The sequence below is a fragment of the Lutra lutra genome, chromosome 6 (assembly GCF_902655055.1).
Source record: "Lutra lutra chromosome 6, mLutLut1.2, whole genome shotgun sequence".
In the NCBI taxonomy this organism is placed as follows: Eukaryota; Metazoa; Chordata; class Mammalia; order Carnivora; family Mustelidae; genus Lutra; species Lutra lutra.
Genome location: NC_062283.1, coordinates 84,127,147 through 84,152,113, shown reverse-complemented (window position 1 = coordinate 84,152,113; position 24,967 = coordinate 84,127,147). Strand labels below are relative to the sequence as shown.

Sequence of the window (24,967 nt, the reverse complement as noted above, 5' to 3'; positions counted from 1 at the left end):
GCAATTTTCTTCCTCAATTTCCTCCAAATAGACAACACTATTGACTTCATAAAAGTTACTCTGAAGCTTAAATGAGACAGTTCATGTAACATACTTGCAGTACTCAATAAATGTATTATTATTATTGTGATGATCATTATCCTTATTATGGTTTTACTCCCAAGAGCTACAACACCTGGCTCTGTCCATAACCACCCCTTAATAGTTACTCTTTATTCTTTAAATGTCTCTAGCTCATGGCTGCAATTTATTTTTACCAAATATTAATTTCCCTAAACATGATGGAAGGAGAAAAATTAAAGAAGAAGGCATTGTGAATACAGTGATATTCTCCCCAAAGATAGGGCTCTTTGGAAATTAACTTTCTGGTCATGCTCCTGTTTCTCATTATTACTGATAGTTTTACTCTTAAAGCTAAATTTTTGATGGCCTGAGGTTTTGACAGTTTTGGTAAGCTCTGCTATAGGTGAGGTGACAGTAATTATCTGGTCAATTACAACAGTGACATTCAATCTGATTATTTAGTTTAAAAAGTATAGCTTTTTAAAAAATTAAGTGAGGTAAAAGATGACTTTTTTTTAAAAAGATTTTATTTATTTATTTGGCAGACAGAGATCACAAGTAGGCAGAGAGGCAGGCAGAGAGAGAGGGGGGAAGCAGGCTCCCTGCTGAGCAGAGAGTCCAGTGTGGGGCTTGATCCGAGGGCCCTCAGATCATGACCTGAGCTGAAGGTAGAGGCTTAACCCACTGAGCCACCCAGGTGCCCTGGTAAAAGATGACTTTTAAGACCAAATTGCATTTATGTGAGGCTAAGTTATCTTTAGTTTCAAAGATAATTCATCTTTAATTTCTTTAACTTCTAATATGGACTTTAAATGCAGAAATTTCCAAAAGATTAGGATTAGAATTTCAGGGGACTGGGTGGCTCAGTTGGTTAAGTGCCTGCATTCGGCTTGGGTTATGATCCTGGGGTCCTGAAATCGAGTCCCTTATTGGGTTCCTTGCTCAGCCTCTGCCTGTCACTTCTCCTGCTAGTGCTAGTGCTCTCTCTCTCTCTCTCTGACAAATAAGTAAATAAAATGTTTTTAAAAAAAGACAAGAGCTTCAACTTACAAATGACAGTAAATAAAAGCTTGCAGCATAGGAAACAAATACATTTTTCTTCCTTTTTTTTTACATACATACATATATACATACATACATATACATATACATATGTGTATTTTTTTTTTTTTTGCCAAGAAAACGATCTGGTTCATAATAAATACTTTGTGTTAGTTACATTGCTGTAATGATTTTTATTAATCCTTTTGAGTTGCAGTCTCTCTGAGAGCAGGTACACAGTCCCTTCCTGTTATGCAGCCGATAAGGAATCCTCCTCCTAGCTTCTCACAGGCCCTCTTCTTTTGCCCCTCACCCCAAGTATAATCGCTTCAATGAATTTAGTTTTTCAAAAGCTAAGAAGAACTGTAGACTTTAAGCTTTTGGTTCTTGGTCTTTGAGGACCAGGCTAAAATCTGGGTAAAGAGAATTACAATATTTCCAGGGGTGGGGTGCTTGGAGGTAGAACACGGAAAGGACAGAAGGGGATGTCAATGACTTGGCCTGCCTCAAGCGCCATGAAGAAAAGGAACAGGGCGCCATGAGAAGCTATCACACATTATCCTCCTGACAACTCCATGAAGATGGTAAGTGATGCAGGTGACAGACCCAGGCGGACATAAACTAGGCTTTTGTGGGTGGGGTAGGATAGATTTAGACACAGAGACTCTTTAGAATAACAAATTAACAGCAACTGTAAAGTATAAATTTGAACGTGACAAAAGCAGCTCCTTCAATCAAACACACAAGTCTGTTCACCTTCTCTCAGACCCTACACATGGTCATATTTTGACATGATTGTTATCATGACATATGGACTACTTTGCATGGGGCTTTTTCTTACTCAACATATTTTGATGGGCCTTTCCCTATGTTTCCATCCTTATAATTAGCATTATCAACTACTGCAAGAGATTCCTTGTGAAGTGGACTGTGATTAACTTAGCCATTCTTCTGTGGTTGGACTTTGGTGCTTTCCAGCTCTTCAGGATCTTAACTAAAGCCTCACAGCTGCCTTCTCCAAAGAACTCTTGACCTCTAGAAGATAAATTCTCAGGGGCCAGAAGTTTTGTGTTGAGAGGCAATCTAGTAGGAGGGCCATGGGGCTGTGGGTCACACAGAACTGGGCTGGGATTCCAGCTCCGTTTCCCTGTGGGGCTTGGTTCTCAATTCAGTGTTTTCAACCTCTGGCTCCAGTCAGCCCCTTGAGGCTAGGCCTTTGTACTTGCTGTTGCTTCTGGAACACCTTTCCTATGGATCTTCCTGAGCATCTCCCAGGCAACATCCAGACCTCAGCTCAGAAGTCATCTCCTTAGAGGTGCCCTCTGGTGCTGCCCAACACTCCTGTTCCCATGCTTTGGCCCATTATCCTTTTTTAATTTCCTTTCTCGGTTCCTGTCACTCTCTGGAAGGGTGTTGGCCCATTTCACATGGCCTGTTCACTGTCTCTGACAGAGCTGTGGGTGCAGGAGGGCCTGAATGCATCCTGTACATTCCCACTACAGCCTCGACACTCCCAGGGACACTGGTACCCCGATGCCTCCTTGCTGGGGTCCCACACCTGCCCCAGCCCGGCTGCTGCATTCTTCTTTATCTAAGTATTGTTAGAAAGCAATTGCTTAGAAAGCTTCAGAACCTTATTTAACACTCATTCCCACACTGGGTCTTATATTTGCCAGTTTCCACATGGAAAAATAATTGCTAATTAGTCCACTATTTTATTTAAGGGAACCTCTTTTTGTTAGTTATTATGCCTAGTAATGACTGTCATGACTTAATGAACTTTATGGATAGTTACATTTTTGTATTTATATATCTGGTCTTTATGGTTTTTTTTCTCCCCCATTAGAGTACAGATTGCTTTAAATTTTTCCAAAACCGCATGTGGGATTTTGGAATCAAGTGGTACTGAATCATCTCATCCCCAGTGTGCAGCCAGCTTCGCATTCAGTTTTGAACAGATACTGGTTGCTCATTTCATCTGATCGCCCAGGCTTTCCTTTTAATCAATGGCCATGGAAGTATAAGCACACAAAATCACAAGTATGTACTTAATCTACTGAATAACCAGGAGGATAATATCTGGGGGGCCCTAGGCTTCGGGAGAATAGCACCGTGTTCACATTGACTTCTTTCTCTCTCTTCTTTCTCCAAAGAGGTTTACGGAGGTTAGAACTTGGTAAAATCAATACCAAGGTTGGGCATGAGACATTGAAAAGAATTAACTGTTAAGAGAAGGATGGGGAAAGAGCCCAACATTGTTATTCATTGTACAGGAAACCTAACCATCCTTGTTTGTATCTACTAAAACATTGTAGCTCTGAAGTTTGCTTCTCTCTAGAACTTACCTTCTCCAGCTGCAGGATGAGAATACTGACCAGGTTCCCTCCAAAACTGGCATTCCCAGGATTAACTCAGCGCTTTTTATCACCCCTCATTTCTCCTCCCACAATCACTGACAGCTAATGTTGCTTCATCTCCACAGAAGGGCAGTTTCCTAAAGTGTGAGGACATGGTTATTTTCAATAAGCTCTAGATCATTCTGATGGATGGCAAAATTCCAGGCCTATTGGTCTCATCAATACACAAACAACTTTTTAAGTATGGCTTTACAGTATTATAGGCTAAATACTAGTATCAATCAGTTCCTTCTCTACCATGTTATTGATAGACATCATGGTTCCCCATAAAGGGAAATTTTAACAGATGGTCATTAGTGATAAAAAAGAATATTACTTTTTTTCTTCCACAGACTGTTCTTAGTTGAAACAATCTTATTTCAGAACATAGTTTATAGATAATGCCAAAGTGTAGGTTTTGCGACAGAGAAATGGTTTGCCTGCTGTTACTTTTGTTTTCATATGTAGGAACCTAAGAATGATTTCCAATGCCAACAGGCCCTCCAGTACAAAGTAAACTCAAGAAGTCTGTTGAGCCCATCTCAGCGTCCTGATGATAAAAGTAAATGCACTATAGCCTCATCTTCTCCATTCACCCACAGTCATCATTACTTTCTCCCATTATTACAATAAGGAGTAGATTGTTAGGCTAATAGTGGGTCAAACATCTTGCTTATATGAAAAATATCAGCTCTGCTGGAAGAAAGTGTCCTAGTGATGACCTGGTGGCTTTAAAAATTATTATTTGGCAGGGGTGGGGGGGCACCTGTGTGGCTTAGTTAGTTAAATGTCCAGCTCTTGATTTCAGCTCAGGCATGATCAGAGTCCTGAGATGGAGCCTGGAGTCCAGCTCCCCCGTGGGCCTGGAGCCTGCTTGAGATTCTCTCCATCTCCCTCTGCCCCCTTCCTCACGTGCTTGTGCACTCTCTCAAATAAATAAATGAATCTTAGAAAAAAGAAAAAATATTATTTTTTATTGAAGGTGATGTAATAAAGATTTTATACTAATATTTATTATGCTCCTACTGCATGCTGGTCCATACTCTAGACAATGCATTTATAACCAGGATAGAGGGAGGTAGAGAGGAAGGAAGGAAGGAAGGAAGGAAGGAATTAAAAAAGGAAGGAAGGAAAGAAGAAAGGAAGAAGGAAGGGAGACAGAAGGAGGGAGGAAGGAAGGAGGGAAGGAGAGAGGGAAGGAAGGAGGGAGAAAAGAGAGGGGAAGGGAGGATGAGGGTAGGGAAGGGAAGGGAAAGTAAGGAAAGGGAAGGGAAGGGAGGAAGGAAGGACGAAACCAAAGTTCTATTTTTGGCTTTTCTGCCACTGACTCAATATTAACTCGAACCAGTGACCAACTTTGGTCTGCTAACTAAGCCTATCCACAGAACAGTGAGAAAATGCTTCAGCTTCCTTATTATTTTTTTTTTAAAGATTCTATTTATTTATTTGACAGAGAGAAATCACAAGTAGGCAGAGAGGCAGGCAGAGAGAGAGGAGGAAGCAGGCTCCCCGCTGAGCAGAAAACCCGATGCGGGGTTTGAACCCAGGACCTGGGATCATGACCTGAGCCGAAGGCAGCAGCTCAACCCACTGAGCCACCCAGGCGCCCCCAGCTTCCTTATTTGAATGCTGGACAACTGCTGAGATCACTTACATAAATATTTTTCTTTGAGCTCCCTAGAAGACAGGAACTTTATAAATATTTAGTATTATTGTTGCACCTTAGGTACAAGTAGACAGGAAAATTATGATAGTCCTCTATTTATGTAAGAAACAACCTATTTCAGACAATTCCAGTTCATGCCAAGCAACTTTGCATTGGTTTGTTAGGGTCCCTTGGGCTTTCTTTTTTCCTTTCTCCTCCCCCCATTGCAGCTGATGAATGTGGAAATATAAATAAACCCTCAGAGCAGAGGGTAGGAAGGTGAGGAAGCTCAGCGTGGGGGTAGTCACACTGGCCAGCTCCAGCGGTGTGTCGGAATGGGTGAGGATTCAAAATAAACGTTACATTTAAAATTCCTGATTGAAAAGTGTGAGAAAACGATTCATTTGAAGAATGAGTAATTTGGTTGAATGTTCTGTCCTTGAGTAAGACCTTGATGAATCTTCAGTTTTGTCTGTTCTGTTTCTTTTTTGGATACATGTGGTTAGAAGAACCCAAAAAACTGGGATTGTAACTGGCATGTTTAGAGTCTGTTTGTTTCAAGTGGAGTCTTCCAAAATTAATTCACCTGTTTCTTTGCAAATTCTTGTCCCACAGGCAATTCCTCCAAGATTTTAATGGGACTCAGTTCTGGAATGATGTTCTCAGAATACATACAAGGGTTATTTTTGGATGGTGGAATTTCAGGTGATCTTTTTAGTTGACTTTCTTATTCAAACTTCCCTGCACTTCCTGACTTTTTTTTTTCTTTGAACAAGGAGCAAGTATCATTTTTACAAAAACAGTAGTTTGAAAAATAATAAAATTGAAACCCCATGCCACTGATTTCATTCTCCTCTCTGCCATATAGCCTGAGTTTCTAATGGACCTACGCTTTCTTCTTGCATTCCTTACAAATTTAAGACAAGCAGTTATACAATAATTAATCTCCAAATTGGGAAAGTGAGCCCTCTGTGCAAATGAGTAAGCAGTTGGTGTCAGTCTAGGGAACTCAGGCAGCTTATGAACCACACTTACATAAATTTTCTCTTTTGTCTTTATTGACGGGAATAATTCAAACCAAAGCAGAGTGGATCTCTTGCCAATGAATTATGCTGATAATGTTCTGTTTGTTGACCTGATGTCAAGATGATTTTATTAGTTTTACTATTTCTTGAGCACTCAGGGTGTTTTAGATACAATGTCACTTACAGACAAACAAAAGACATTAGCTTCACATTCAATGATTTTACTTAATGAAATAATAAAAACCATTTAAGACTTTCTCTTTTGTGTATACGTGTGTGGTCTCCTTTTCTATTTTTACTCCAATACTAATGCAGGGCAGAACCTTCAACATATCTGGGGGCCAAGCTTTCTCCCCACTGTCCAACTTCGTAAAGAAGATGCTTCCAGGAGGATCTGCAAATGCACCTATACACTTTTTCTATAAATATTTATTAAGCACTTATAGCATGCTGGTCCATACTTTAGGCAATGCATTTACAACTGGGAACCAGAAGTGGTCCCTGATCTAGAGAGGCTAATGGAGGAAAACAAGCATATCAACAGACACTGAAGTGTTAGCACTGCAATCATGAGGTGTGGATAGAACATTTAATGAACACCACTATGGAGGGGCCAATGTCATCTTGGCAGAAGTATAGAAGGAAGGATCAGAAAATACTTCAGCAGGGAGAAAAGGCAAATGTGGCAGAACGAGCAGTCTGAAAAGGCAGTGATGTGAAACAGCAGGGCTCTCTTTTGAAAACTCTAGAGGTAGTTTCCATGTGTCTAGAGGGCATGGGGTGAGTGAGGTGAGAGTGATGGAAGGTGACGCTAGAACATTAAATGGGGGGAAGTTTCTAGATATGAATTTAGGACTCATAGAACCAATCTCAGGAAGCAGATAGAGCTATGTGGTCCAGGCTCTTCCATGCTGGGAATAAAGTAGGGTGACAAAGCAGGAACTTGATCTTTGATTGCTCTGGAATAACCGAGCAGGATTTTAATCCTGTCCAATGTGGTGAGTGTGCCTCACATGGTTCCCAGACCCAGTCCTCTTGGCCTCCATGTCCACCATTTTGTTCCTCTCTTTCCACATTCCTCTTCTCTTCAAGGCTGGAGCAAGAGACAATAGCCACAGCCATGGGGCTTGTAGAAACTCAGCTCTTTCTTACCTTGTCCCACAGTTTCAACAGCCCTCTTCTCTGATGCCAGCCTCTTGTCATTGGCTAAACCTATAGACTTCTATCCCTTCTCTCCTTGGAATGGGTCCCTTCTCAGGCCACTCCTGGAACTCCCTGGTCAGTGGATCCACTTGCAGTTCACTTTCCAGACATGGTGACATATGCCTGAATCTTTGGGAGAAAAAAGTTTTGATGCAGGCTGGTAAGTTTGGGAAAGTTCTGGGAAAAGAAATGGAAAGAGAAAATAGGAGAAAGAAAAAGCAGGCTGAACTAAGACTTAGAGAGAACAGGGAGTATAAGTGGCTTGTACGGAGCTTCCAAATCCAGAGTAAGTGGTACATATTTGTAGTATTATTCCTAACCTCTTATCTTTGAAACTGACATCCTCTATTATTTTTCTATTTTGCGTTGTTTGTATGTTTGTAAGCCGCTCTAGAACTTTTTAGAAACATGGCAGAATACAAATACATGAGCACATAGAGAAGGTATTTACAGTCGCCACATTGAATAATGAGCGTTCTGAAGACAGGAGTGATGTGGTAAAAAACACTTCTTGCTAAAACACTTTTGCTAAACGTGACTGTGGTCAGAACTTGACAGAGCGGGAAAAGAGGATTTCAAATTATAATCTAACTTCCAAAGCATGCTTTAATCCTGACCTACAATGGTGAAGGAGTTTGACAGGATTTGTTCCCTCAAAACCAAACTAAACCAAACCCAGGAGGAAGGCAAGCACCAAGGCGCTGACTTTCTGCCATCACGAGCGAGACTTTGCCAGCCTCGGGACTCCCACAAAGTGAAAGGGGGGAGAAATGACCCGGAGGAGATGATGGTGTCCCTCCGTGGGCTAGGGAGCCCTGACAGGGACTTTCTCTCACTGTCCCTCCTCCCAAACCCAGGATTTATCCCTTTTGATCACTCAACTCCTCCCCTTCTCAGCTAGGCTAAACTTGTCTTCTCTCCTCAATTTCTCCTTCCCCCAGGGATTCACTCCCGGGCCAGCGCCCCCTCCCGCGCCCCAACAAGCGCCCCACGTTCTCGCAGGACTAGCGTGCTCACTCCTTTCCCCTCGGCCCCAGCCCCTTTTCTCGGCTTCTGCCTCTTCCACCGGGGACGCCCCTCTCTTGCCTCCCCACGGAGCCCAGACCTCGGGGAACGAGACCGGGACGCCGGGACGCAGGTGGCGGGGCGGGAAGCCCGACGGGCCGAGGGTCGCCGGCGGCTGGCAGGGGAGCGGGAGCGGGTGGGGCCCCTCCCCGCAGGCGGGCGCGCGGCGGGCCGAGGGGGCGGGCCCAGGCCTCCCGCGCGCCGCCGCCGCCCCTCCAGCCGCCTCTTCGCTCCTCAAGTCGGCGCGACCCAGGTGCCAGCGGGCAGGAGGCGCCTGAGGATGTGCGGCTGGCCGCTGCTCCTGCTTTGGGGGCTGCTCCCCGGCGCAGTGGTGGCGGGGGGCTTGGGCCGGGCCCTCCCGCACCGCACCCTCCTCGACTCCGAGGGCAAGTACTGGCTGAGCTGGGGCCCCCGGGGCGGCCGGCTCGCCTTCCGCCTCGAGGTGCGCACCGCCGGCTACGTGGGCTTCGGCTTCTCGCCCACCGGGGCCATGGCCGGGGCGGACATCGTCGTGGGCGGCGTGGCCCACGGGCGGCCCTACCTGCAGGTAAGCGCGTCCCCTCCGGGAGCCCGCCCCACCGAGCCGCGTCCCGTCTCCTCGCGCCTTCGGGGCAGGCGCGAGTGCAGGCGCCCCCGGGACCGCCCGGTGCCCTCCGCGGCCGAGGCTGGAAGCCTCCCGCAGCCCTGCAGCCCGAACCCTGCACGCGCTCCTCTTGGAGGTCGGCTCCCGCGCCCTTGGAGCCAAAGGCGCCCGCGGCTGGGCTCCCCGCCTCCGCCGCCCGGCCCCGAGTTTGCTCCCGGGGAAGCTGAGCACGGGTGACTCCGGGCAGCTTTCCGTCTCGGAACACTTTCCTTTCCCCAGCGCCGCACTGACTAGATCCCCTACATACACACCTGCCACGAATCCCGGTCCATCCGTCCTGGGAAAGGAGAACGACCCTTTGGGGACCTAAGGAGAGGGCCATTAGGGTTGGAGGGAACTGGGAGCTTTAGCACTTTTGCTATCTTGCTGTCTAGAACCAGGATCCCAGAATCTACCAAATCCTAGCCATTCTGGAGTCCCCAGGCATGGAGCTGAGGTCCCCTTCCTCATCTGAGAGATGAATGAAAGGTCCCCAAGAATCGTTTAGGAACTTTGCTATCCTGGGAGCCCGTTAGGATGCCCATTCAGAGACCTGCAAAACTTACAGTTCCCCAGGCAAAATCCTCTATGAAGTGGGGAAACTTTTCACTTCTTTTAATGGCTAACCAAGTTAATTTGACAGCTGCCGATTTGCTTTGAAAGAGTCGGAGTAGGCACGTTGCCTGTTCATAGATATCTTTATGAATGGGAGAGTGGGGGAGGATGGTGAGAAAACCCGAATGATTAGGTGGTTAGGTTTTCAGGACATCTTTGTTAATTTGATCTTGACAACTTTTGGGCGCTTTTCCATGGTTACATAGTATCGTGGTGAATATACTCTGTTACTTATAAATGTTCATCCCGAAATACTGCCCTTTGCTAAAAAGTCTTTTCTTCAAAATGAAAACTCCTTACCGTTCTGGCATTGGGTTAATGTTTTGATGATATTAAAATCCGTGCACTGGTTGGATACCAAAGTGCCTTTCTCAGTAATTTTATTTCCGACTTCTAAGTTTGATTTCCACAACTTTCTGACTGAGATGCCATCAAATTTTAACCCTAATTCTGGCACTGAGCTAGTAACTCTGGCTAGAAATAAAGAAAATGACTGTAATAAAAACTTCAAAACCATCCTGTTGTCTGTTGTTTGTTTGTTTGTTTTATAAATTAATCCTTTTCTCACAAAGTAAGCTTACTACACCCCCAATAAGTGAACTTTTATGAAGACTATGCTTTGTTGAAGTCATTGATGTATAAATTTCCTCCAGCAACATTTCAGACATCAAATTTATAAACCAAGAATTTGATCGCAGGACAACAGGCCTCACTAACTGAATAACTAACTCTCTTCTGATAACGTTTCAGGGTGGGAAAAGTATTATGTCCCTTAACTATCTTTGCACGTTTTGTTGAGAAGGACTTGGAAAATCTTTCTATAGTAATATCATAAAACAGGGTATACTTTAAAAGATAACTTGATATTGTCCCCCCCCAAAAAAGAGTAGCATTTCTAGAAAATCCATCCAATTTGATATCTAATGAAAGACCAAAAGTAGAGTCATGTTTCAACATGCCGTAATTGGCCCACCACAAAAACAGACTTTGTTAACCACAGAGTGTTTTCACACTGCTGGTGTTTCTTCATAAAGACTGCATAAAAATTAACTAAATGCTCTTTGAATTAACTTTGAGCCATATGAATTTTCTCAAAATAATCAGTGAATACCTCTCACTATGAGATAAACCTTAGAAATGGTCACTTTCCCAATATATTTCATGAGCATGAAATAAAATTTTTCCCTCCATTTTTATTCCTAAGGAAGTAAAATCCTTATTTTCATCTATGTATGATAATTGTTTTCTTAGTGGACTGACAAGCTTACTGTTCCCTTTCCTTCATCCTACTCATTCTAGGATGTATAAAATACACTAAAAATTATGCTCATCAGTTATATGGAAAGAAAACTGATCAAAAACCTCTTTAATAAAATGAAAGACACCAAACACTAAAAATAAAAAAATATATCAGTTCCTTCTGGGTCATCCAGGCTAGGTGATTTTCTAAAACTTGAAATTGAATCTTTTTTCTAGAAACTATTAATTTGAGAGTCTTCATACAGTGGTATGTTAAGGAGCAACTATACCAAAAAGGTAAACAGGGTCCTTAAACAGTATATGTAATTCAATTAGTGGACTTCAGATTTCATGTAATTTTACTCCCAGTGAGAACAAACTTTGCAAGACAAAGCATTAGCTTCTGGGGCATCCAAGCATGTGCAGCAGCTGCTAATGGTTGGAGATGGCATCAGGCCACTGATAATACCCTACATTGACATCTGGGTCACCTCCCCTTGCAGCTTTCTTTCTTTCTATATATTTTATATCCTCCTTTCTTATTTAATTTTTAAAAACTTGACCTTCAGATATTTTTTTCTGTCATGATTCTGACTTCTATTTTTCTAGTTATCTTAAACTTTCTTTTCAATAGGATATTAACTCCTAGATAACTGTGTAAGAATAAATTCCAGCCAACTGGTAAAGAATTGTTGGTTAAAATAGATGCCAGAAACCCAGATGCTTATAGAAGTTAGACAGCAAGTATAAAAGAGTGATGGGCTTGATGCAATGCAACAGACAGTAGAGAAGATTGAGGGGAAAAGAGTTTTTGTAACTGAGTTACTGTTTTGTGGGAATGCAAATCAGGTATTGGCAGATCTTTTGTTTTTGCTTTTGGTTTTTTTGAGAGAAGATGGAAATTTAGATGTGTGTAAATAAAATCCAATTATGAAATACTGGCCACAATCCAAGTTTGTACAAAGCACCATGTAGAGCACATACATACACAAAATTTTCGTGGAGATAAGAGCCCATGGATAACTTAGTCTGGGGCCAAGAGGGAAAAAGACAAGGTTAGTAATGAATCGACCTAAATTATGAAAAGCCATGAAAGGCAGAGGGCAGGTTCCATTTCTCTTCAGGCATGGCTTATTCTGTGGCAAGAAATGTCCAGTGCCAGAGGGGGCCTTGTCCATTTTTTTTTGGTAATCTATTGTATAACACAACACCCCAAAACATGTTTGCTTAATACAGTGACACTTAGTTTGCTCTCAGCTCTGCAATTCAAGGAGGGGCTACTTGATGTCAACCCAAGGTGAGCGATTGGAATCATCGGAAGGCTCCCTCAATCACTTGCCTGACTGGCAGCTGCTGTTGTCTCTTGGCTGGGGATCTTAGCTGGTCCTGTGGTGGGAGTGTGGCCACTCCATATGGCCACTCAGCTTCCCCACAGCTCAGTGGCCCGGTCCCCGTGGTGAATACCCTGAGAGGCCCAGGTAGAAACTAGATAGCAGCCTTTTATAACTTAGCCTTTGATTCATCTTCGTTGTAGTCGTATCTCACTGGATTCAAGAGGGAACATGAGGTGGCACCTTAGGAACATGTCATAAGGAGGTCACAGGGGAATGGAATATATATATGAGTGTGGCCGTCTTTGCAAAATACGTACTTCCACACCCATCCCCACTGACTTGTCACAGTCTCCTTCCCACCACCACCTCTGAGCACCTGTCTACATGCATCTACTCTCTCTTGACACTACTGAGATTGGGAGACAATATTGACTTATTCACCTTTTTTCCTTTTACACACACTCTCTCTCAACACCACTCAGAAGGAGTTAGTGTTCAGTTATTCCACACTATTCCACACTCCCCTGCCAATAAAGACTACAGAAGTCTACAACTCCCATGTTTTTCAGTGGTTGCCAATCACTAATTCAGAGTTGGAGCCAGTGAGAATACCTCCAGAGGTAGGTGTGACATTTGCTCGTAGGTTGTGAGTGAAAAATCAAGTTCTGATTTCTTGCCTCAAGGCAGTAGGCTGGCCAGCCTTAAAACTCTACCCAGAGATGAGGCTTTATGGAAATTTGTCCCTGCCCATTTTTTAACCCACTGACCCAAATGGGTATATAACCAGGTCTGATCAAATGGGAAAGAAAAGAAAAACATGGTTGGGAAGTGAAGGTCTCAGTATCATCTATCAGATACCCTGTTGTGGAGGGTCTCACACTTGGGGTAATGTGACCCTTGGGATGCTGCTGAGGTCATTTCTGCACTGGCTTTCACAGGATTGCCTGGGGTGGGGGTGGGAAGCAGCCTTTCCTCTCGCCTTGGCTTTTGAAAACCTCACTATTTTGTCTCAATGAATTAACTCTCACTTCCCTGATGGATTCCTGTCCTTTCCTTGTACTTTGCCCCTTTTTGACACAGTGCAATCCCACCCCCCATCCCAGCCACTTAGCAACTGTGAGTCCCCATTTGAGGAAAGTAATCCGGGTTGATGAATGCCTAGTTTGTGTGAGTTAGAGAAGAGGGCAGCATTGTCGGATGTGCCCGATGAATTTGCACAAAAATTGATTCACTCTTCCTTTGGGGGTAGAAATCGCGAGTGAATGGAGGCTGAAACATATGTCATCATTTGTTACAGCCTTGCTCCCGGGCTGCCTCTATGAAACATTTCTGTGGAGGAGAAGCAAGTCTTCAGCAGCAGGGTAATTGCTGCTGGGCTGTTCGCTGAGGAAGTGCTCGGAAATTGTGCTGTGATTTGAAATCACAGAAAACAGTGAGCATTCTTTGTGGTTAACGATGTGCTGCTTTTAAGCGCGTCCCAGCCAATGGCAACAAAGAAATGTTTGGAAAGCAAATTGAAAAGCTGTAAGGGAAAGATGAAGAGAGCGTACAACCCTGACACAGCTCAGCTGGGGCTTTGTTAAGAGATATTTATAAGTCTTCAGATTATGCTCCCCCACCCTGATTTCCAGATGACGAAGGGACCTCTCCAAGCGTCGTGCTTTGTGCATTAGTAATAAGGACACATGAGCCAGTGTAATGCTCCACACACGATACTCTACAGCTGTGTGGTTTTCCCTGGCAGAGCAGATGATTTCATAATGCCAGCCTGAGGAAACAGGGCAGACCTAAGAGCCATGGGAATAATGCACCTGAACTGCCCAACAAGTTCAGGGCTTCAAACTACCAATGGCATATTTCTGGGTTCTTGTAAGGGAAGGCAGAGTCCACTTCAAAGAAAGTGAATGGTGGCTTATTGATTCAACTTTTTTGTAATACAGCCCTATTACAATAAAGTTGCTGGCAAAAGGAATGAATTCATTATACATCAACATGTTTCTGAAAAATGTTTGATCCGTATGAAAGAAAAGACAAAACTTTGAGTATGGATGCCTTATGATGCTGTTTACTATAACTTTTAAAAAATAACCAGTACAGAACTTTTAAATAGCCAGCTGGATCCCCAAGAAACTTCTTCCCAATCTATGTCTTTTAAATTTGTTACAATCTAGAGTAGACCCCCCCAAACAAACAAACAAACAAAAAACTCTGCTCATAAGGATAACATATAGCTCATAGCAGAGAATTCTACAAAAATAACTTCAAATGCATACTTTTTGTTAACTGTAAAGTTGGAATTATATATCTATTGCTATACAAATAATGTAGAGACCACATTTAATTTGCTATCGAGGCCTTTCCTCTTCATCTCGTGTAACCAAAAATTATGAGAAGACTTTAAACAATTACTGCTTTTACAGGTTAGTGTTGCTGCTCTGTGTATTTACTTACTGCTCTTAGGAGCTCAGGGTTCAGGGATGCCCAGCTGGCTCAGTCTGCAGAGCATGTTACTCTTGATCTCAGGGTCAGGAGTTTGAGCCCCACATTGCGTATAGAGATTGCTAAAAAAATAAACAAACTTAAAAAAAAAAAAAGAGCTCAGAGTTCAGTTGATTCCCCTCAGGGCTCTTAAGTTTCCCCACACCTCCAATTTTACAGGTGAGAACCTGAGTCTTCCATACCTATTCAGTGGTGTGGTGGCCATACAGATCAGCAGCCTGGATTCATTTCCTCTGAGTCCTGGTTTTTTATTCTTTCTTCTCCTGCAAGTAAGCAGTAGTTTACATAAAAACATTCCAATTTTCTTCCTTAATAGTGAAAGAACATGTATAATAAATAGGTTTTAAAAGTGATCAGTAAAAGAAAATCATAGTATTTCTCTTACTACTTCTGTTCCCCCATAAATGTCATAGACATACATTTCTATGGTATGATTTTTCATTCACTGAGTTCTTAGTAAATGCCATATAGTATGATAAGTCCTATAAGTATGTACTCTCGTATAATGCTTACAATAGTCCTCTGAGGTCAACGTCTTATTCCTCCCATTTTGTGGATGTCCAAACTTGAGGCTGCAGGTTACAAAGCAGGACAATAATTTGTGACTCTCACACGACTGAATAAAACACTTACCTCTGGGCAGTGAATGTCGGAATAGTCGTTCAGTCATTTAACCAATATTGATTGAACTTTTATTGTTCAAGTTTCAAATCCTGGGGACACAGAATTGAGTGAGATGAAGCCAGTGGTATCATGGAGCTCAGATTTTGGTGGGGGATAAACAAATAAATACATAAACAAGAAAAATACCAGGAAGTGCTGAGAATTAAAATAGCGTGATGTGATAAGGAGAAACCATGTGGCTATTTCAGATTAGAGTGCTTCTGATCAAGACCCGGAGGAAAACAAATGTCCCAAGTCTTAAAGGTTGTCCTTGGAGATTAATCACAGTGTTTACAACTCAAAACATTATATACTGTGAAGAAGGTTATCTGGCATGTGCATCAAAGAAGTTAGTCGACCTCGAATATAGGAAACTGCTTACCTGGAAGAAATATAATTAATGTTTTAACAAATGTGTCTGAACCACATGAGCTCTCTTTTCTGTTTCTGTGGTATTGCTACACAGATGTTTAGTAAGCTCCACTAGAGTCTTTCACGCTTTGATCCAGAGACTTGGTGATTTTATAGAAGTTTCTTTCTTAATTCTAGGTGTCAATGTTTTTCTCTTATACTCTACTCTGTTCTTTCTCATCTGCAATAATATTAGAGAATTAAAGAACTTGGAGAAGCTAGATCAGCAAAACACAGGTGCCTGCAGAAGGGTTCCATCTTTCAGGCAATTTGTAAACGAAAACTTGGAAATCTCAGTTTGTTAGGTAAAACTAAATTGCTTTTCTCTTGTGCAAAGTGCATGCCCTGAAATTTGCTCATACAAGGGAACTCATGGTAGATAAAACCACATAGAAGGTAGGCCTCCTGGTACTTTGGACATCCAGATCCCTTTGGGCAGAGACAAGATGGATTCATGCTGTGGCTGATTACAGTTTAGTGATGAACAGCGCGGCTAATAGAGAACTGGGAACTGAGAAGATACTTCCTATGTCAGAAGTTCTCTGCACGTTAACATCACTTGGGGGGTCTTTAAAAAATTCGAAAGTCCAGGTAACTGCCCTCCCTCCCCCATACCAATTAAATTTCATACAGTCTCAGGGGGTGGACATAGGCATTAATAAATTTTAGTTTCCCAGGTGATTCTGATCAGCAGACATGCACAGAAACTACTGACCTTATGTGTTCAGGCTCTTTGATAGGAATCAGGTAGTCAACTCCTTTATGGACAACCTACAGAAGCCTGGAAGATTCCAGGCATCTGGCATGGGGATGCAAAGGAGAATTCCATACAAAACCATTCAGATTGCATTTGAAGCCTGATGTTGAAGCAAGGCTGGCAATATGTCTGGATACGGGAAAATATTTTATAAAATAGAAGAACAAACTGGATTTCCCTAAAATGGAAATGCTTCTGAGATGAGTTTGACCTGTTATTGATAACTCCCAAGTATTTTCTTTCAGATTTACATGCTTAAACTAGAGTAGCAACGGAAGGAATGTGGGTAGTGTTGTATTTCAACATATCTCTCCTCTCCTAGCTTTCTATCATTTCTGTACACCTTTTGTCAGTTGGTCCTAGCTGCGGTATTTCTAGGCAACAGGAATATCTGCCCACACAGAGTCTAAAATTCATAAGTTATATATGGTTACAGGGCATCAAAGGAACATTAATAAACAAAAGTTTCAGATAATTCTCAGCCCGCATTTAAGCCAAGAAAAATGTTCTACTTTAAAATCTTTTATTAGAATTAACAGTAACAAAAGGGACTCCCTGTGTGTTTGGAAAAATTCTCAAGTGTCTTTCCAGTTACGTAAATAGATATCCTCTCCCTTCCTTCCTCTGTTCTCCAAGGTTACTAGGAAGCAGTGAAATGTCCTGAAGTTATCACTGCAGAAGGGAGAGGAGGAATGGTAGCGGGAGTGGTAGATAATTAGTATTTTATTAGGGTATGGATGGAACATTTACAAGTTGGTGACTGTCAGCGTTGCCACATCTTCCCGAGGTACCAGGGACAACAATTCCATGTGCATGACAGGTCATCAAGAAGTGCTTGCAGAGTAACTGAGGAACGCTTAAAAGCAGGAATTCTTGGTGTAAATCCGGCACTGCTTGCTGCTTATTGGATGTGAACTCCTTAGCCTCTCTAAGTGAGTTTCCTTTATGAAGAAGGGACTCCTGATACCTAAAGCATGGGGTTTTGATGAGAATTAAATGGAATAGGCATGTAAAGCTCTTAAGCAAACTATGTGGCACATTGAAAGTACTTAAATACAAGATACTATTATAATTGGTCAAGCATTCAGTGAAATGTCAGAATTAGTGGGAGATGACATGGAGACAAATATGGCAGCTTTTCAACTTGGGGAGAAGGTTTATCTGCTCAATGTAGAGATGGGGGATATTGATAGCAGTTTTTAAGAAAATTAGAGGAAAAACTATAAGCAATTGGTTTGTGACTACTTCGCTGTCATTAATGACCAGAGACCAGCATAGTTTCAGTAAACACAGATTACACTAACAAGACTGCATTTTCTTTTGCATTTGGTTTGCTGGACTTGTAGTTGGAGTATTAAATACATGGCACATCTGAATGATAATAAGGCAATTGGCAGGGTTTCTCATTTCTTGCATGAGATGGGCTAAAAACATTGAATTAGGCATAATCATAGATATTTAAACATTCATACCGAAAATATGTTGATAACAGACTGGTTACATTGGACTACAAGATGAGGACTCAAAGATGGTAATGTAGTAAAAGAATGAAAAGAAACTAAAAGTTAACAATTCACTGACGATACACATAGAGTTAAACACTTGGTTACAAAATTAATTGTGTATATATAAAACGTGTAAAATTGAACTTAATTAGAATTCATATGGAAAAGTTCTAAATATTAGGTCATTTTAAACTCAGGATATGTGCTGGCTAAACACAGAGATGCAATATTAGCCTATAAACTCTACTGTTTACATGAAGGGAGGTAGTATTGACAGAGTACTCTGTACTAGGCTAATCACATCAGAAGGTAACTTTTAGAATAACATTTTTAAGAGATCTAAAAGAGGATTATAAGCATGATTGAACTCTCCGGAAGCTGGGATTCCCTGGGTAATGGGAAATAACTGTCCATGTTTTGCCTCGAGAAAGTGATTAAAAAGATGTGATCATTTTGTTTGTTTGTTTGTTTGTTGTTTTGAGTAGTGGACAGTATTCTTCAGAAAATATGGATTAGATGCTCTCTGTTAGCCTCCAGAAGGAAGAAAAAAGACCGAATTAATACATTAAAGAGTAGAAGATTTTATTTAGTTCAGTATAACATACATTTCTGACAATGAGAGGTCTTGAAATTGAATGAGTTGCTTTGTGAAGTTGTAAATTCATGAGCTTTTCACTAGAGATATTAAATACTGTGTAATCATCTCTTTAAAAATATTTCTGAAGGAGGAGTGCCTGGGTGTCACAGTTGGTTGAGCGTCTGTCTCTTGGTTTTGGCTCAGGTCATGACTTCAGGGTCATGAGATGGAGCCCTGCGTTGGGCTCCAGGTGCAGCGGGGAATCTGCATGAGATTATCTCTCCCTTTCCCTCTGCCCCTCCCACATTTATGTTCTCTCTCTCAAAGAAATAAATCAGTCTTCAAAAAAAATTTTTTTGGAGAGAATTCCTCCTTTGGTGGGAGCTGGGATCGGGTGACTTTCAGGTTGTCTTCCAGCTTTAGTGTGATATTAAAAATAACTTTATTCCACATTCATGCTTTTAGGTTATTCAAGAACTGAATAGAAGATAAGATATTAGTAACTATATTGGAAACCATCTATGTTGTTTTTTACCCTGCCTCAGAAGTTGTCCTGTCTCTGTGTACACTGTCCTGTTACAGTGGGTGTGAGAGCATTTCATCTTCCTACTGTGTGTTTCAGTATATTCGAATTACATGTAGTGAATGTGTATTAGTGAATCTGTACTTGAAATCTGAAATTTAAAATCTGAATTTAAAAAAATGTTTTCTGACTTGTATATACTCAGAAGAATTTGGAGGGCTTCAAGAGGGAAGATGATTGTGATGGTGAGTTTCTGAAACTTGGTGGTGACGTTATTTTGATTTATCTCCTCCCAGTCTGCATATTCTCTGTCTCCTGACCTTCCCACCCAGAAAGATGTCTAGGTAGGCACCTCAAGTTTAACCTCATTCACCCTCAACATCTTTCTTTCCCAGCCTTCCCAGTCTTAGTAAATGGCACCTCCTGGTAGCTCCAGTCAACGCTTAGGAGTCTTTCTTTTGTCTTCTCTTTCCTTCATCCCACATATGAAATACATCTTCAGGTTCTGTTGACTTTTCCTCTAAGCTAAGTAAAAAAACCTGCCTCCTTCCCTTCAGTTTTACTATGACCAATCAATCACAGACCACCTGGACACTGCATGACTCCTATCTCTTTTTATTTTTTTTCCTTTAAGATTTATTTATTTATTTGGGACAGAGAGAGATAGAGAGCACACACGTGTGCACTACTTGGGGCAGGGGCAAAGGAAGAACTTTTTAAAAGAGATTCCTCTGAGCTCGACCTGGGGCTCAGTCTTATGACCCTGAGATCCATGACCTGAGCTGAAACCAAGGGTTGGTCGCTTAACTGACTGAGCCACCCAGGTGCCTCATGACTCCTGTCTTCTGACCACCACTCTTATTCCTTCTTGTCATCCTCTAACATGGTAACCACAGTAACACACACACACACACTTTTTTTGTGTTAATCAGAATATGTCACTTACTGCTTAAAGCTCAAATGACTTTTATATAAGCTTAGTATTAAATTTGAACTCCCTACACAACCTATAAGGAATCATAAATTATGGGACCTCTGTTGATCTCTGTTGATCTCTCTTGGGCACCATATAGTTCAGCCACCTGGCTTTTATTTGTTTCCTCAAACTGGATGCCCACCCCTGTTCAGGTCTTTTCCCATTGCTGCCCTCTCTTCCCGGAATCTGCTTCCTCCATAACCTCTTGTGTCTGGCTCATAACTGTAGTTTATTTCTCAGAGTAAATATCATTGTCTCAGTAGTGACTTTTCTGGTCACTCAGCCTGAAGGCTTTCCAGTCACTCTCTATAATCTGTTCTGTTCTCCTTTAAGTATTCATTATCTAAACATTTTGGTTTTATATATATATATATTTTTTTTTTTAATTTTATTTATTTTTTAAATTTCTTTTCAGTGTTCCAGAATTCATTGTTTATGCACCACACCCAGTGCTCCATGCAATATGTGCCCTCCGTAATACCCACCACCAGGCTCATCCAACCTCCCACCCCCTGCCCCTCCAAAACCCTCAGATTGTTTTTCAGAGTCCACAGTCTCTCATGGTTCATCTCCCCTCCAATTTCCCCCAACTCACTTCTCCTCTCCATCTCCCCATGTCCTCCGTGTTATTCCTTATGCTCCACAAATAAGCGAAACTGTATGATAATTGACTCTCTGATTGACTTTTTTCACTCAACATAATCTCTTCCAGTTCTGTCCAAGTTGATACAAAAGTTGGGTATTCATCCTTTCTGATGGAGACATAATACTCCATAGAATATATGGACCACATCTTCTTTACCCATTTGTCCGTTGATGGCATAGTTTGGCAACTGTGGCCATTGCTGCTATGAACATTGGGGTACAGATGGCCCTTCTTTTCACTACATCTGTATCTTTGGGGTAAATACCCAGTAGTGCAACTGCAGGGTCATAGGGAAGCTCTATTTTTAATTTCTTAAGGAATCTCCACACTGTTTTCCAAAGTGGCTGCACCAACTTGTATTCCCACCAACAGTGTAAGAGGGTTCTCCTTTCTCCATATCCTCTCCAACACGTGTTGTTTCCTGTCTTGCTAATTTTGGCCATTCTAACTGGTGTAAGGAGTATCTCAATGTGGTTTTGATTTGAATCTCCCTAATGGCTAATGATGATGAACATTTTTTCATGTGTCTGTTAGCCATTTATATGTCTTCATTGGAGAAGTGTCTGTTCATGTCTTCTGCCCATTTCTTAACATGATTATCTGTTTTGTGTGTGTTGAGTTTGAGGAGTTCTTTAAAGATCTTGGATATCAGCCCTTTGTCTGTACTGTCATTTGCAAATATCTTCTCCCATTCCATGAGTTGCCTCTTTATTTTGTTGACTGTTTCCTTTGCTGTGCAGAAGCTTTTGATCTTGATGAAGTCCCAAAAGTTCATTTTCACTTTTGTTTCCTTTGCCTTTGGAGATATATCTTGAAAGAAGTAGCTGTGGCTGATGTCTAAACATTTTGGTTATATTATTATTAAAAATAACCTTTAAATTGTCTGCTCCCCCCCCCCAACTAAATTATAAGTTTGATCAGAGTACGGACTTTGCATGCTATCCTCTATAGTTACATGCCTTCAGCCCTACAACAGGGGCTGAGGAATACTAGTTGCTCAATGAAATTTGTGTTGGAAGAAAAGAGAAGGAAGGGAGGAAGGGAGGAAGGAAGGAAAGAAAGAAGGGAGGGAGGGAAGGAGGAAGGAAGGAACCGGTTTTCTTCTCAAAATTTACTTCTTGTGTACAGTGGTCATGGGTAGTTAAGAGAAGTCCTCTAAAATTTTAAAAAACTAAGATGGTGGATTAAGATGAAGGTAAAATAATATTTTATTTCTGTGATAAAACCTGAAATTGCTTGTTTTTTCCCCATTCGTATTTATTGTTAACCTAAAGAGTCAAAATGTTAATTTTACATTCTATCTCTGATAATTCTATAATTATAGCAAAGTATTAAATTACTGTATGTGAAAACTGAACTGAGATGATCGGCTGTAGGGGAAAATGCAGGATGTGTATTTTCAGAAGGTGGCACTTAAAGAACAAACAGATTGCTCAGGTGGGCCCCTTATTGGAACGCAAGCCAACAGGGTTCCTATTTTGGTATTCCAGTAGCTATTTAACAGATCCCTTATTAGACCTAAAGAGTTTCAGTTTTATCTGAAGTGGTCTAGAAGGCAAGCTCCTTGTTTTTTGACATTCTGCCCCAAGTTCTAAGATTAGTGAAGAAATATCTTATTAAAACCAGCTTACCCTGAAATCTGAAGGTTATGTTTATTATATAGTTAGTTTTTACAGCTTATGAATTTTGGGAATCAAAGATTCTCTTTAACACAAAAATATTTATTATTACACTACCAATATTATTAAACCACTGTAACACTTATTATAGAAATTGATATCACAAATAGAAATGTTTGAAGTCACAAGGCTTTTGAGATTCAGAAAAAGAAGGAAAAACAACAAGCACCTGTTGAAGAAAGTGATGGCAGATGGTAACATTTTTCTCAAGGTTCCCCTGCAGCTGTGCTTACATTCGGTTTTCCAGGCTGAACCGGGTTTATTCATGTCTTTTATTACACCCAGGAGAGTTTTTACTTCATCCTGCTTACCACAGTATCAGTCAAAGCTCTTTTCTGTTGCAGAGATTTTATTCAAGAAAGAGAAAAAAGACTGACAATGAGAAAGAACCAATTGAACATCTGTGTAATCATGTTTTTTAACAAGAGGTCGTAGCAATCATGCCGATTTCCAAAGCCAGCTTTTGGATATTAGTTTTTTTTTTTTTTTTTAAAGATTTTATTTATTTATTTGACAGAGAGAAATCACAAGTAAGCAGAGAGGCAGGCAGAGAGAGAGGAGGAAGCAGGCTCCCTGCTGAGCAGAAAGCCCAATGTGGGGCTCGAACCCAGGACCTGGGATCATGACCCCAGCCGAAAGCAGTGGCTTAACCCACTGAGCCACCCAGGCGCCCCTGGATATTAGTTTTAAAGTGGCAGTCAGGACAGTCAGGACTCGTGCTTATCATGCCAGGTGATAAAAGCCAACGGAGGCGAGGGCTGACTTACTTTTCTCTTGCCTCTCGGCATTTTGAAATCTCAATGATATATTTCATCTTTTTTTTCAAAGCCTAGTGTTCAAAAGACAAAACATCCTGTGAGAACATGTTTCATTTTTATGACACAACTGCAGATTAACTTTACTGCTGAAGTCTAATTATCAACACAGATTTTCAAGGGTAACAGGTAATATTTTATCTTTAAAAGGTAAAACAATGAAGCACCTGATTAAAATAATAATCCACAATAAAAGCAGAAAATGATACCTTCTTGGCAATTCCTACTGAAGTTAATCTTTTTTTTTTAAGTTTATTTATCTATTTATTTGAGAGAGAGAGTGAGAGTACAAGCAGGGGACAGAGGCAGAGGGAGAGGGAGAAGCAGACCTGCTGCTGAGCAGGGAGCATGATGTGGGGCTTGATCCCAGGACCCTGGGATCATGACCTGAGCTGAAAGCAGATGCTTAAAGGACTGAGCCACCCAGGCACCTTGAAGTTGATCTTAACATAAATATTTGAGTTAGAATATGATTGAAATCCATGTAAAAGAGCACCTGTGTGGCTCAGTCCGTTAAGCATCTGCCTTCGGCTTAGATCAAGATCCCAGGCCAGCATCAGGCTCCTTACTCAGCAGGGAGCAAGCTTTTCCCTCTCCCTCTGCCATTACCCCTGCTTGTGTGCTCTCTCTGTCAAATAAATAAAGAAAATTAAAAAAAAAATCACATAAAGCCATTTAGCTAGAGTAACATAAGTTCACATTTCACTTTACAACTTAAAAACTGAATAAACATAAAGAAGAATGACTTCTGCACATTGACATAATTAAAACATCTTCAAATTTTATTTTAAACTTTTACAAAATCTTTACAGAATCATGAATCTCTGAATACTCCTCAACCCTCTTGTCCTCATAAAATCAATTTTTAATGACACTGAATTGGAGCCTACTTTTTTATTTATCAGTATTTTATGTTAATTTATACTATATGCAGTATGTATCATACAATTAGATATTTATAGTGGCTGCGACATCTGACCATGACAGTAAGAGTGCACTGTGATCAATATTCCTATTTTTATTATAAAAGTGCTGGAATATTGAGCTCTATAGGAAAATGGCTGAGAAATGGCCTTTACCATGGATGCTCAGCAGAGATGTATCTGATTGTATTTGCCAAATGGAAACTGGGATGGGGGCAAAGGGGTGTCATCCTATTCTAACTATAAAGGTGAAAATCAGATTGTCCAAGTGATCTCGGGGAATTTCATAAACATAAGTACTACACAGTCTGGCTTTGTGACTATAAATTTCTAGATTATATTATTGGTTTTCAGGCTGTTAACTGGTTGATGTTTTACTGTCAATTTCATTCTGCAGGGTTTTTCTGTGTTTTTTTTTTTCCTCCAAGAAGATAGTAGTACAAAATAATGATTCCATGTAATTATCCAGTCAGATGACATGTAGCCCTTTATCAAACTCTCAGGAAACTACTAAACTCACCGGGCAATACTTTTTTGGATTTAGCCAATCTGCATGAAGGATTTTCTTTTTTTTTTTTTTTTAAAGATTTTATTTATTTATTTGACAGACAGAGATCACAGGTAGGCAGAGAGGCAGGCAGAGAGAGGAAGGGAAGCAGGCTCCCTGCTGAGCAGATAGCCTGATGTGGGGCTCGATCCCAGGACCCTGGGATCATGACCTGAGCCTAAGGCAGAGGCTTTAACC

General features: G+C 41.3%; 1 protein-coding gene across 1 annotated transcript in view; it reads left to right on the top strand.

Annotated features, from left to right (window-relative positions):
* The first annotated feature begins 8,322 nt into the window (after positions 1-8,322).
* Positions 8,323-24,967, top strand: part of MOXD1 (monooxygenase DBH like 1) — a 98,385-nt gene continuing 81,740 nt past the window's right edge. Inside the window, exon 1 of the mRNA XM_047734879.1 lies at positions 8,323-8,985. Within this exon, the coding sequence (XP_047590835.1) occupies positions 8,719-8,985 (267 nt within the window). The 5' untranslated portion in view covers positions 8,323-8,718. The remainder of the gene's footprint in view (positions 8,986-24,967) is intronic.